Below are 15,070 nucleotides of genomic sequence, written 5' to 3'. Positions count from 1 at the left end.
AACTGCCTTATAAAGAGAGTTACTGTTACGAGGCAGGCAAGTGACTGGTTTTTTCTGAACCTTTACTTTGTCTAATATGTTTCAGATTTCTGCAGTCTCTGCCAAGCTTTTCCATTCCCTTTCTTTTTTCTTTTTTTTTTTTTTTTTAAAGACATAAACCAGTCTTATGACTAGAATGGCATAGCCAAGAAAAACAATCTAGGGCTGATTTTTAGCATTACATAACAAGGGGTCAGTTTAAGAAAAAAACCTAAGTCCACAGCAGCAGGTTGAGTGCAGTTTGTGCAGCAAAGAATTAGAGCTCTGAAGAGAGGAACTAGAGAAACCAAGAAACTGGCATAGGAGATCAACATCTTTTCATCTCTGAGTCAATACTTTACAGCTCTTCTGAGCTGATGATATTTGGAAGCTACAGTGTTGGTGTAGCTTTATATGAAGACTTCACTATACAAGTTTCACTTGTTCCGTACATGGAAAAAAATGCCATCATTCTAACTGGTGGTCACAAAGAATACAAGGGAAGAAAAGATGAAAGACCATTCTCCCAAGGCTGGCAGACCCCCTACCACCACATCTTGAATTTAATGAAAGTGTTGCATGGAAAAGCTTGCATTTCCACAGTCTATTACTGTGTATGTTGAACACAAACAGGACTCCAGTACCTAGAGAAGCCCATCTGGCATCTTTTACTAGCAGAAATTTTAAAAATAAAGCAAGAATTCAGGTATTCAGCATCATATGTCAGGAACGACCTCTTACTGCTCCCTTCCCCTCTCCAGGCAAATTTCTACCAATTGCTGGTTACCTTCCATTTTGGCTGACCAGTATGAAAAGTTGACATGCTGTTATTTTAAGTATGCAAACTCTGTTCATTATTACACGTTAATTAGAAACATTATCATCTGTACAAGCCTATGTGAAGTGCCTCCAAACATACCTTCATCTGCTTGACTGTGTATCGCATCGTTCCAAATGGTCCATCTTTCATGAGCTTCTTCCCCACAACTTTAGCTCGGATCACTGTCGTAAGAGAGGAAAAATACAACAAATTATAAGCAACTTTGCACAACATTTAGGCTAGATCCTCCACTTCAAAAAAGCCACTTAGATAAATTATTCTGTAAAATAAAACAAAACTCCAAGCCAACCTTCCTCTCAATTTATTCTAAATCTCACACAAAACAAAGGCATGTAAAATGGGACGCCAAAGCAAGTATTTATTTAGAGGAAATCCAGTTCTGTGTGAAGAATAAAAACAAGCATTATTTATATTGAAATCCCACTGAAATCTGCAAAGCAGACTATAGCCAGGACCAAGCCAGGTTAAAATCTTTGCACCAAGCCACTGGCATGAAGTTCATATTTAATGTCTTAACTCTCAACATACAGAATGATGTTCAACAATTGTTCTTTGGGTGCCCAATGCAGCTTCCGTTTCCCAATAACCACAACAATACAGTACAGCACACTGGAATATCCCACATCTGGGGATTTCACTACAGCTGCCACCTTGCGGATACCACAAAACTCCCAACAAATGGCTCCCTCCAACAAATGGCTACTGTGCAAAAACAGATTGTTCAGCAACCATCAAGTCCACAGTGAGAGCTGCCAGGCCAGCCAGAAGCCACCTGGAAGACGAACTAAAGCTGACCCATCAGACCTTACATACACTGCATTTTATTTCTTCGTGGATACTAAGGGGCATTGTGTGTGCATGCACGTACACAGCATCCAGCCTGACACAGATACCTCCATTGTACCACAGCAATGCCAACTGAGCCCAAGCCATCATAGATAAGGATTTTTAGGTCCCTCGGATAGATCTAGCAGGTAGTTTACAGTCCATGCTTAATGAAGAGTTCTCAGGCTCCTCTATTTTTGAGGCGTTCCACAAAAACCCCTCCTGTTCCATCGAAAAAGTTCTGCAATCACCTGCTCATCATCTTAGTAGAGGAGCAAAGCTTAGTGACTGGGCAGGCATTATTCAGCTTAAGTCCACTCGCCTAGAACAATCATATCGCATCATACAAGCACCAGAAGTGGCTTCATTCTTACAAGGGCTGCAGAAAATGAGATTGGAGAAGACCAATCCTGGGAAGAATAAGGATCACTGTTAGAAAACCCTGTATGCCACTCGTACAAACAACAGGACGAAAAAATAAACCAGGGAACTCAAAATTTCACCAGTGAAAAGAAACATCAAAAATACAATATAACCGTGCAAATCTTACCTAAAATCTTATTCATTAATCTTATTCATCAAGCTTCTCATTACAAGGGTTATGAAAATTATTCCAGTAAAATGATCCAAAGAAGGCAACATAATTATAACACAATGTAGAGTTATACATAAATCCCCCAGAACCCCCTTCTTTGTGGAACAAGAGATATCAGCTACTTTTGCATACAGCTTGTATTGGTACACCATTGCAAACAACGCACCTCTGCTGAATATACGGCCCAATGGTCCAGACTACTGAAATCCAGCAACTAAAATGGACCACATACATAATTTCCTCTGAGCCTATGAAAGTCCTGATCGTAACTCCCTGCACAGGACAGAGGTACTGCTTTCACAGCAATCTTTTGCAGCATGTCGTCTGTGTTTTGCTGAATGTGTCATACTAATGCATCACAGAAAACAATTCATTAAAAAGCAGGAAGTCATGGAAGGGAGACAAAGAGGTGGAGGTACTCCTTCGCAAGCAGGAAAACCCGAGTTATTATTTACGTTACAGCACTATAGAAAAGCAGCAACAAAGTTCAGAGATCCATTTTGCTTGCTATATAGGATATTAAACTAGCATCTTGTTGCTTCTTAGCTCATTTAGGTTCAAAACAGCTGTAGAAGCCCACTGGAAGAAATGGGAAAAAGAGGAGGCTAAGTTTTTGTTCACTAACTAGCTAGACCAAATGAATAAGGCAAAAGGCTTGTCCCAGCCTTCTGAATAATCTGAAGAACAGATCTAAAGGAAGACATAGGTCTGGTTATACACACACCAGTGCCTGGAACTTGTTCCATGAGGATGGTGTGAAATGAAGACAAACTCACTCTGCTCTGATTTATATCCCATGCTTCAGCCAGACTTGTCAAATAAATTTTTAACTAGGTAAGACAGTCTTGCTGGCTTTGATTCAAAGAACCAACAAAACCTTCATTCATTGAGTGTAAAACTTCATTCTTAATTTTTTTTTAAACTTCTATTATCCAATGGCAGTAAAAGTCAGTACAATTTTATTGATTCTTCTATTTAACAAGTTGTTCAGACTTCAATTTACTCTCTTCTTCAAAATTTATTAGCTATATTGAAGCATGTCCTTGAGGACTGCAAATACCTTTAAAGAACTAGGTTCTTCCATTTGTTGCCCCCAACCACCACAACCACCAAAGAAGCTACAAAACCCAGATTGCCTAAGGGCGAATGAGAAAGAACACAATTTCTTTTGTGTTTCACAAGGCTTTGTGAATTACAGAGCACTTCACTAATGCTGGAGTCTATAGCAAAGGGTGTCAAAAGTCTGATCTTCATCTATTGCATATCTGATACATTGAAATTGAAAAACCTGGTGTTTGCCCAACACATCTGAAATCAACAATGAAATCCTGTATCTTACTGACAACGATAGGAAATATACTAAAAGGCAATATTGCAAAATGCTAGGGTTTCCAAACCAGAGCATAGTTAGCATAAAAGATGACAGGCACATTCCCAATTGCTGACAAAATATCTAAACCCCCATTTTCTTTGCGTACTTCACTGCTAGCTTGGCAGCTCTTTATCTTCTAGTTAGAGCAGCACAGCCACTTCAGAAAGAAACCAGCTTTGATTTATGGACTAATGCACAGCTTCACCAAAGGACCAAAGATTCAAAATGCGCATCTACACTAGCACGTTAACAGCATCGCAATTTCAACTAATGCTACCCTTCCAAGCAAGTGGAAGGACCTGTATTTTCATATTATTGCTCTCCAGTAAAGTTAGAGAACAACCACCATCCTAGCAAATTCACCTAGTAAAAATGATGAAAAACCTTAGCGTGGGCCGTCACTTCAAGCCTTTTGTAAATGGGTCAAGCCCACTGTATCTCAGAGAAGTTGCCTTTATCAACCAAATCGTAACTTTTCTAGGTAAGTTCCTTCCTTTACCAAAAAGCTAGGAATGATCAAAGAACCCACCCTACCTCTTTCTTCCCATATTAAAGGAAAAGTCAAGCTGTTAGCCAACGAGCAGAGGATACTCCAACTTAAGTCTACCCCTGTATTTTGTGAGGCTGACACCCCCTGAGGATTAGATGCATCTGGGTAACTGGAGAGAAATGCTGGATGGACAGGACTGCTCAGAGGTTGCTCTTGCATGTCCAGCTTCATCACCCTAAGCCTCCACACATGAAAGCCACTTGTAAATCTACCCAGAACAGAGCTCTAAGTGGCACATCTGCAGCCACATGTTTCCCAGTTCCTATCTTTGCTCCATCAAACTGCCACTCACAAGTTATACTGCTGGACCACTCTTCACACCTGGTCAGAAGATAAAGAACATTGCTCCTTACCGAACGGGGACCATGCATACTTGCCAGGGGAATTTTTCACCCTCTGCAAATTATTAGAAACAGTATTTCTGCTGCAAATTCAGTCCGTGGTATGTTAACAAAGTAAACTGTTTACTTCTGGGGACTCCTACTCCTTCAGCAGAATGAGGCAAAAGGTGCTCTAACTGCTCCCCTGAAATCCTTCCTTCTCCCTGAAGCTCTTTTACAGTCCTGCTATTACTGATGGGAAACTTTATCCCACACAAGTGGTCACCAAAATAGCTGCATATTTTTAAACCACAATTCCTTTGAAGTACTGCCTATGAAAATACTCCGAGATGAATGTTTCTCAGTACTTTGGGGTTCCAGGTCGGGTCACTTTGTGGGACTGGAGCAGTTGGCAAGGTCTCATGAGTGGTTTGTAATTATTTATGAAAAGTTAAATTAGATGAGGATATAAATCTTGATGAGATAAGCATGGCAGCCATACTATGATTCAAAGAGGAGAAAACATATGTGCTGATTTTCAACATTTGACATGATTAAAAATCTGAGGGAGAGAATGGAGAGAAAGAAACCCGGATATTTAGTTGATATTCTAAAAAAAATATTAAGAAAATAACAACTTGCTGTGTTTGAGGATTCAAGAAATACATCTAACAATGTATCACAAATGACTAATATATTTATGTTTTTTCCCTTCCCTCCTTGCCTTTTTTTTTTTTTTAAATGTAATCTAGCTTAACGCTTAGGAAAACAGAGATGGCTCAGATTTGCCACAGGACTAGTATAATGTAAGCAGCTAATGGTTTGTATTTCACTGGCATCTCTAGGGTGGTACAAACTGTCTGCATGTGCATGTGTACACACAAATACACCCAAAACTCACATCTTTTCCAAATGTCACTGCATCAGGTCTTATAAAGGCAAAAAATCAGAACGGGCATAGGAGAGAAAGGCCCTATATGCACTTTTATTTGCGCAAATGCACACTTATCTAACTCAACTACTCTCTATCTTTATCCCTTACTCTGTGGCCATTTTCTCAAGGAAAAGGTAAAAGGCCTAAAGGTAAGATATGAAGCAGAAGAGGGCACTGGCTTTACAGCTGAGATAGCAGAAGGCATTCTTTTCATGAGGCAAGCAGTAAACAAAACAGGCAATGACCGATGTGAGGGAAGTGGACATGTGAGATCAAGACAAGCATTTGCCAGGAAACAACATGGTGAAAAGACTTGTAATTACCAAGTCATTTCATCCAGGCACCCACTAGCTACTAGGTGCGTAGTAGCCCTTTTTCCCCAACTGAAAAGCAAAGGCACCAACTGTCTTCTTGTCCTTTATGGGGGCCAGCCACTAGATGGTGACACTATCACAAATCTCACCTTCGGTTAACGAGAGGGCAGTAGTACAGCAGAAGCTAACACCAGGAACCCCAATTGTATGCCCAACTGCACCATGAGAACCAGATGCTTTCATGCAAGTGGGCTGGTTGTCATTCATAAACAGCATTTTAAGTGGAGACACACACCCCTTAGAGACCAGGATTTGCTCCAAATGCATTTCCCTTGTGACCAATTATCATGAATGGCTCAGGAGAGTAACAAATGCTACACTTCTCATTATTGTTTCAACGATTTATTTTATTGGTTTGCAATATGAGTATTTTTAAGTGAGAGGTTTGGCTGAGATGCATGCTCACTGCTTTTAAGTAAGTGAAGGATGTGGAGGATTCATGTTGTTTACTAATGGAGACATGAGGTACAAGTTATTCTCCCAGTCCATTCTTTGACACGCCAATAGAGGCAAAATAAAATATATGGGGAACAGCAATGTGACCAGGAGGCTGAAGAAAAGCTCCTTCTATCCTGAGGCCACTGACTACACCAGGAACTTCTATCTTGAGGCCACTGACTACACCAGGAACTGGACAGCAAAACCAACCCCCAACAGAACGGTGCACTTGGAAATGCTGCCTTAACACTAGACACAGGACACGCCAAGAAGAATGGTTGCCACTTTATTCACACAAAGACTATACAAGGGCTTACTTCCAAGAGCAATTTACTGAGAACTTTTTACCAACTTTACTAGCAGCTCTCTCATTCAGCCTGTCTCACAAAAACTCCTTACTGTGCTGGTACATGCTAGAGGACTCACATCATGCAGGGCTAAGGCAGCTGGTATGTTTTAGGCCTCCTGAGCATACCTATGACACTACTGAGGTATTAGTTTATTCTGGCATTTATGGGAGTGTCTCCTAGCGTGGTCAAGGCAGGATGCTTTTACACACAGACTTTCTAGCATTGGTGCTGATGGTGCTGCTAAAAAGGCAGAATTGCTCTGTCTTGCTCACTCTCTCATGAGCTGCATTCCTTTTCCCACTCCCTTGGCTGATCTGTTAGCAATTATTACCAACACTCTTGGCCTCCCTAAAAACAGAGGACCGTAACTACAAGTGGATTGTGTCCTTTGGACTGGAAGTCTGGCCCAGCTATATGCAGCCTCTCGGGATGCTCTATTAAATTGCCCAGTGGCTGTAGACTTATATGAGCAGCAAGTGGGTGGGACCTGCTTTGGAAGGAGGACAAGAAAGCAGCCTCTCACCCATTCCTCCACTTCCACAGCAAAGCAGAATGGAGAGGGAAATGCTGATGACAGCAGGGGATTCATGAAGAGGGAAAAAACCCAGATAGAAGTCTCCAGTCTGTTTGATGATCTGCCTGTATTGAAAGTCACCTCCTCCTACATAACCAAAATAGAATTCTTTTACAAATCAGAGTATTGAATTTGAAGGCTTCTTGCAAAGTGCCAGAAGGCTGAAAAAATACAACAGAGAAGCTTCCTCTTGCCTCGTTCCATCATGCCCTTCAGCCAAAGCCACAAGAGCAAAGCCAACCTCTTTTGCTTTGTCTTGGAAGAAGCCAAATCCATCTGTGCTGGTACACAGCATCACCAGAGCATCAAGAAAGCAAAAAAAGGTAGTGAAGTAAGAGGTTCACTGCTGGCTGCCTTCCTATCATACTCCTCACCAACAAACTAGCTCCCATTACTGGCAGTCCAAATCTTGACCTCTTGCCTTTTCAAAGTGCTCTGAGGAACACTGAGAAAGAGCACCTTCTTGACAACAATCACCTCTACTAGTCAGACAGTTGTCACATAAACATCACATTGGGAAGGACTTGTGCTTACTTCAGCAAGCGCATTGGAACATTTTGACTAACAATAAAAGTCTAAGACACCCAGATATCTTTCCTTCCCATTTTCTAACCAGAACTATGACATTTACTTTTGGCCTTTGTTTTACAGAACAAAAAAACTTTCCCTGTCTGTGGCATAGCAAGGCTGTTTGAAGGCCACCCAAAAAAAGTGGAAGGCTATTAAATGACTTCACCCCGGCCCAAGCTCTAAAACTGATTACAATTGCACTTCCTAAGTATTAACCAGTTTCCCATCCCTGCAGGTTTCGTTGCCACTGAGAGTCTGTTTGCACAACACGCTGTACTGCTTGATTTCCAACACTGCAAAATAAGGAATGATACAACTGTTTCATACAAGACTATGATTGCATCAGACTTCCCATCAAAAGTTCAAAAAGTATAAACTGCTCTAGAAGGGCTTTACTTGGGAGAAAGTTAATCCTCCCAACAAGACCACAAATTAAAGACGCAAGGTTGCATAAAACAAGCAGAACTTGGTTTGTGCTTGGCATTTCACCTGTAGCTTATTAATTGGATACAGTTTTTCTGATGGCAGCAGTAGCAGGCATTTTTCTCCCTCCCCATATGGTCCATCTCACCCTATGGAAGCCCAAGCTCCTTCTGAAATACCTTAGAATCAGAGAGAAATGAGAGGTCGCTGTTAGATAAGAAACTGCAAATACTCTTCTAGACATTTCATTCAGGTTCCTATATGCGATTTGGCTGAAGACTCTTCAGCTGCCCAGCACTGTCCCTGCATCTAACCTCTGATGTTAGCTCCCTTGCTTTCCAATCATACGCACATAGTCTGTTGGGAGGATGGAGGAAAGACTGAAAGGAGGAGGAAGAAAGGAGGGATCTAAAATGCATTTATATTCATTTGCAAGTAGAATCTTCTAGATCCATGTGTAGATGGTATGTTTCGTACCAAGGGAAACTAGCTTCAGAACATACCTTGTGATAAACACAAAGAAGCTAAAGGAAGAAAAAAAGGGGAAAAAAATGCCTGTTGTTACTAGCTATTACACCTACTAAACTCAGGGAAGCCAGGCAGGCCCAAGAGATTACCTAGAACAGGCAAAGAGTGAGTTGAGTCACAGAAGTTACATCCATCGCTAAGTTAGTCTCACAGCTTGCATCAGCAAAACATTCTAGGTTTGCTGCAGCAGGCTTTTTTTTTAACTTCCCACCTAAATATTTTTTAACTAGTTACTGAAAGCTGAATTCAGGCTAGAGGCAAAAGACAGTACGCAAGTATCAGAGTAAAGGAAGGAAAAGTGATACAAGTGGAGGGAGGGGAAGGGCGTGCCTCATGAACAGAGCACAGTAGAGAGGCACCTTGCACCTCTCTCCAGGAGATGTTTTCAGCAGAGTGCATTTTGCCTCATTTTGTGCCACTGACAACTGCCAAAGAAAGAACTGCTTTCAGCCAAGGTTAGCAGTGCTGGAGAGATGGTTGTCAAAACCAACACACAAAAGCACTTCCAAAGCCAGCTTACAACAGTGGATAAAAATAACAAGCATATGACTCAAAGCTGGTCAGGCAATGCTCAGCTCAAAACACCTTTTGCATTTTCTTTCGATCTACATAAGGTTTGTGCAATAAGATTTAACTCAGTCCTCACTTCCAGATCAAGTACTTCTAGACACAGTACTTACAGGACGCAGGGAAGCCAGGCTGAGACAGACAAGGCTCTGGTTTCTCATAGCTCTTTGGAATTGTTCGAAGGAGCCACAGGTCTAAGTGTTCCACTCAGAGAATATGGCAGAGCTGAAGTGAGACCAATTAGGGGCAAATGGAAACCATATGCGATTTTAATGAAACAAGGAGCTGGTGCACATGACTTACTGCTGCAGGAGCATTTACTGCCTGAAAGGAATGTGCATCTGGCATTGATCGTTTCCCAACCCATCAAGTAAGCAGTAACATGGAAAGCAAATTGGAGCATATGATGAGAGATGAATTGCCTAAAGAAGTACAGTTAGGGGAGCAGCCTCTGCAAGGAGAAAACATGTCCTTTGCCTGTGATTTACTGATACAGTTGCAAGTGAGGCTGATCTTCCATTTCCACACATCATGATAATAAACTACAAGAATGAGTGCTAGTGTGATTAAAATGGATCAAGTGGTGTTTTAAAGAACCTACTACTACAATCACAGAAATCCCATTCTGATTCACATGGGGCAGACTTTTACTCCCTTGAGGTCATGGGCACTGCTTAAAGAATTAAGTACTGTTGATCCTAAGCAAGGGTAATATACAGCCCTCAAATGCGATGTCTGTTGCTGCAAGTATTCAAATGACATTGCTTTTACATGTACATCAAAATGAGTACACAGTGAGATTTGAGGCTGAAGAGGCAGTGTAGGCGCACCTTTTTGTTCCATTTTTTCTTTTTGACTGCAATTTTTCCCAGGAAGTTTCAGTTCTGCTGAGAAAGAAAAGTCCTCAGCCTGCAAAGCTGTAGATAAGTTGCTCTATTGGGATATGGTCATTCCTTCTGCAAGCTGTTGTGTTGCAGCTTGATGTCTGGTTCTCAGAACAAAACCACTATCTTCACCAAGCAGCCAAAAGACTGCTCGCACGCATCACAAGAGAAAGCGGGGAAAGATGCTCTGATCCAGCACTCAACCATATATACAGTGAATGTCCAGGGCTTGAACCTGGTAGCTGCTACTTCGCATTTCATGTAATAGTGAGACATCTGCAAAGCCAGATACATAGAACTGGTGTATCTTTGCTCCTTAGTGCTAGATTTCCTCTGTGGGATATCCAGAGTTAACAAGCGTAATAAATTCATCACTGTGTTTTTCAAGGAGGGAACAGAAAATTCTTGAGCCAAATCTGCCTATTTATTAGTCTTCCTTAACCCACCATGCAATCCATGAACACACTGGGAGCTCACATCCAAATGGTCCAAGAGGAGGAGGAGGAGGAGGAGGAAGGAGAGTCCTGCTAAAGAGAACATCTGAAAGCAGTTTTCTTCTGCACATTAGAAATAGGGCAGCTCTGACAGCCCATGTAAACCTTTCAAAACAGGGAGTATCAAAAGCCACAGGCCTGGACACTCCCTGCTTCAGCAACTTACTTCAGAGGACTCTCCTTGCTTCAGCACCTCGCCCAGCTGGGATGGGTGCCAGCATTCTGCGAGGAGGCTGCACTCCACCGATCACATGGTTTACACTCAATTTTGCACGTAGGAGCTAGAGAGGAAGAACTGTTTGGGAACATGTATAGATTTCAAGGGTACTGGGTGGGCCTGCAAATTCCTTCCTGCATTAGAAAACTGCATTAAACTGATAGGCTAAGCAGCTGTCCACGCCAAAGAGGTATACATATTTAACGCGGTCAGGCCTATATGTGCTGCTCTGCTGTTCCTATTTGCACTGGACCTGACAGGACCTGGTATTAGGCCTGCTGGACCCTGGAATTAAACCTGCATTCAAACCACTTCTCCTGTGACAAGCCAGTACCTTTGCCCACCATTCTCGAGCCATTATAAATTGTTCAGAAGCTGACAGCCTCTGCAGACTGTTCACAGACACTGGATGTGTCCATGACAGTTCTGGTTTATCATAATGCTTAAGGAATTTACTAATTGTCCATTTTATTAATGTCTATTATGTAACCACAGTCATTAATACTATGGAGCTGAGCTTAGCCACATGATGAATTTTACCCTGGAGTCCGAGTACCATGTAAAGACTTAGGTATAGCACTCAGATCCTGATTCAGTGTCCATTAAAGCAAGTGGAAGATCTCCTCGAGTCCTGGATCAGCCTCACATACCACAACCCCCACTCAGACTACAGGTCAAGGTCAGGACAGTATCAGGGCAAACCTCACACTGGCCAGTTTGCCCACCTATGCAGAACTTTCCAGGATCCCATGTAGTGCCCTGTCATAACTGTGTTCCGAAACATCATCCTTCATTTTGGACCTTCAAAGGTCAAAGAACTCAGAACCTTTGAAGGCCAGAAGAACTCAGTGTTGATTTGTTGTGGGAGTGAGGTTAAAAAAAGAAGGAAAATGATATGAGACATCTCATGAAAGAGGTAATGAGAACACCTGGAAGTCTAAGAACATCTATAAGCAGTAACTCTTTACATGAGTAACACAAATACTGCACACTATACATCCTCTGGCTCTGAAGGCACAGGATTTTCCCTGTGCAATGACACAGAGCACTGACAGCAGAAAGGGTAGGCAGACACTGGCCAGTTACCTTTGTACTTCAGTTTTCTCAGGAACTCCCTGACTGTTCTAGTGACAGACTGGCCAAAGTTGTTCCATAGAAACTGCAGTGGAGAGACAAACAGTGTAACCATCTCCTTTTATTACCCAAGCTTCCTTCATACAAACTTTTCATCAAAATTTCATGTTCATGAACAGCCCCATAGGCCATATTCAGAACAGATTTCCAGAAGCTGTGTGACATTACTTGGATGCTCTTATGCATCCTGGTGCTCCCAATGAAATCTTAATGAGATACGACTCAGCTAGACTTCTGTAAGCACAGAGAACACACTGAATGGTTAACAGTGCCTGTCTACCACCAATTGCTAACTTTTTTTTTGCACAACAGATATTTATACAAATCCAAGACTAACCCATACCGTTTTATTCCTAGTCAGTATTGCTAATTAGTGGTTTTTATATGGAAATTCTCAAGTCTGACTGTATGAATCTGATGGAGATTTACTTAGAGTGAACCTACCAGTCAGTTAGCTCATCTGCACTACTGGAGTTTGAGAGCAACATGTAGTATTCTTACCAAAAACCTTCATAAAATTCCAGTTTGGGGGAGGCAAGCCTGCATTCTGGTATCACTTCTTTTAGAAAAAAAACCCAAAAGGTCACAAGATATGGTTGGATAGTCATTTCACAGCCGCCCTGGCACAGTGATTGCAATTTCTGAATGCTCTAAGGCCCATTAACTGTTTGGGAGGCAGAAGTTCTCTGGACACTGCACTGCTGAATGTTTATAGATAAGGGTAATCATTTCCAGGGTACACACCGAGCCTGACTGCTTCCTGCCTGTCTAGGTCTCCTGAGACGTTGAGGTAACAGGACTATTTTGGCAAAGGAATGAACCATCCTCCCAAGAGCCAGCTTTTCAGGGCTCCACTTAGGCTCACACATGGAACACAGGTGTAAGCATGTTTAAACATTGACAGTGAGGGAACTAACAGAAACACAAGGGGAAATACCTCGTCTCAGTCCACTGGCAGCAGCACAACCACAAACTTGTTTGTTCATTAATGCAGCAAACCCAAGGAGAGCTGCCCATCGGCAAGGACTGGAGCAAGCGAAGGGTATGCAGATTTGTGCTTTAAAGGGAATTCTCCGCATTCAGAAAAAGCTAACTATGAACCCCAGAGGACTAACAAACTGGAATCTCTCTCAGCTTGAGGGGTAGCATATAAGCTGATCAAAATCAGCACTTCCAGAAGGGGAGGCTGTTACTGTTAAACCATCAGGGATAGGACTGGTAGAAATGTTTCTGGAAATGCTTTTTCCTGTCAAGAAATGTGGTTTTACTTAAGTCACAAATTTCTAAGGTAAGCATCAACTTCAGCAAAATTGTTTTTTATTTTTCTTCTCAGACAAACTGAGACCTATTTTCATTCTGAATCAGCAAATCAGCATTTGTCTTCAACTGCACTTGAAGTCTAAAAGTTGATGTGAAATGACACCTTCATTCAAAATGGACATTTTGAATTAACCCTTCAAAACATTAGATTCAGATACATCAGAATCACTTTTTCCAGAAAATTCCATGCTGAAGACTCTGATATTTTCATTTTCCCTCACATTTCAGATTGAATAAATTTCCACTATTTCAAAATTCTCTGTGGACCAGAAATTCTGGTCCTCTCCAGAAAGTTTCTAGACTTGTCTTTCACTATATAAATCAGAGGTGACAACAACAAGCTCTAATGACAGAAGCAAGAGTAAATTCCATTTTTCCCCTCATTTTTCAGAAGCAGCAAGTAAATTCATACCAATGAGAGCTGCAGGTGCTGAAAACTGGCATAATTTCAAGAAGTAAGCCATTATCCCCTATGATTTCAGAGAGTATCTAAACTAAAATAAGCATTCAACAACAGAGATCCGTCCTCTAATTCACTGTGCCAATAAAAGTCTGTCAACACTGCAGACTGTAAATGAACATAGACATACTAGAGCTATCTTTAAAAAGCGACTTAGGATACCACAAACATACTAATTTAACCTGTTCCTCAAGTAAAACATTGGCCTGCTGAGTGCTTGCACTTTGAGACTGCAAGCAAGTCAGCAAGTCAACTCTGTGACAAATGTCTTCCTACTCTTTTTCCTTTCCAGCAGCTTCCAACATTTTGAAGCAGTATTGTTTGATTGCATGCTGCTTCCTGAAGCTGCTTCCTTCAACTGCCTGTTGAACCCAGTGGGAATCTTTCCACTGATTTTAACTGGAGTGGGATCAGGCCCTAAATAAGTAGTGGTGGAATCCCTAGACTTACGAAGTGAACAGCTGTCTCTGCCTTTCCGAAAGAAAGGAGGGAAAGTTATTCCTGCAGCTGTTTTCCCCTAAGTGTCTTCGCTCCAAACTGTAACAGGACTGGAGGGAAGGGGAGAAGGTGGAATTTTAATAACCCATTAAAAAGGAGTATGGGCCATTGCGCAGCAGCTCTTTCAGTCCTACTCAAGCAGGGTCACTGCTGCCAGGCTCAGACAGTCCTAAGGGCACGGGAAAAGTCGTTGTCTTGTTTTCACATCTCATTCACGGAATGGATAACGAGGGGGAGGGAGGAATCAGCTTTTGGGTTAATTAGCACCATGAACAGACAGCTGCATTGTCATTAAAAGTTCAAGAAGTCATCAGGGTCATCACTGAACTGCAAGATGTACACACACGCACACGAGGCACACGTCTAAGCCTGGATTTTTAGCAGTCTTGCTCGGCTATGATTTTCCACTACCCCAAGGGAAACACTTTGAGTCAAGAACACTGAACTGTTGTAGCTCTGACGAGAAGACAGAAGCACAAAGGCACTCCCTCTGAATAGCAGTTGTTCATCCTCTTGGAACTGCTTAATTTCACACTTAATATAGCAACTAAGAATAGTTACACGGCTTTTTTCCCCTGAGAAAAATCAGGTGTGGCTTACCAATGTATAGTTTCATGTCCGCTTCTAATATTCTGTGGGATAAGCAGAACCCCAGATAAGAAACAGGCTATTGGTACACACCGTTTCCTTCCACAAGCAAGGAAGCTGAGGAAGTGCAAGTGCATATTAGCAAATCCAGAAATGAGCATGTATGAAAAATAAGGAAAAGATAAAACCTCTAAAA

The 15,070-nt window shown here is 41.8% G+C and overlaps 2 protein-coding genes across 4 annotated transcripts in view; one reads left to right on the top strand and one right to left on the bottom strand.

The window, feature by feature from the left end:
* The window catches only part of SYN3 (synapsin III), a 264,723-nt gene that overhangs the window by 142,522 nt on the left and 107,131 nt on the right, over nt 1-15,070 (top strand). The window lies entirely within an intron of this gene.
* TIMP3 (TIMP metallopeptidase inhibitor 3) overlaps nt 1-15,070 on the bottom strand; it is a 39,486-nt gene that overhangs the window by 11,503 nt on the left and 12,913 nt on the right. The window contains exon 2 of the mRNA XM_049822566.1: nt 938-1,020. Coding sequence (XP_049678523.1) covers nt 938-1,020 — 83 coding nt within the window. The remainder of the gene's footprint in view (nt 1-937; nt 1,021-15,070) is intronic.

The sequence above is a fragment of the Accipiter gentilis genome, chromosome 18, assembly GCF_929443795.1.
Source record: "Accipiter gentilis chromosome 18, bAccGen1.1, whole genome shotgun sequence".
Classification (NCBI taxonomy): Eukaryota; Metazoa; Chordata; class Aves; order Accipitriformes; family Accipitridae; genus Astur; species Astur gentilis.
Note: the sequence above shows the minus strand (reverse complement) of the source record. Positions and strands in the feature narration are given on the sequence as shown.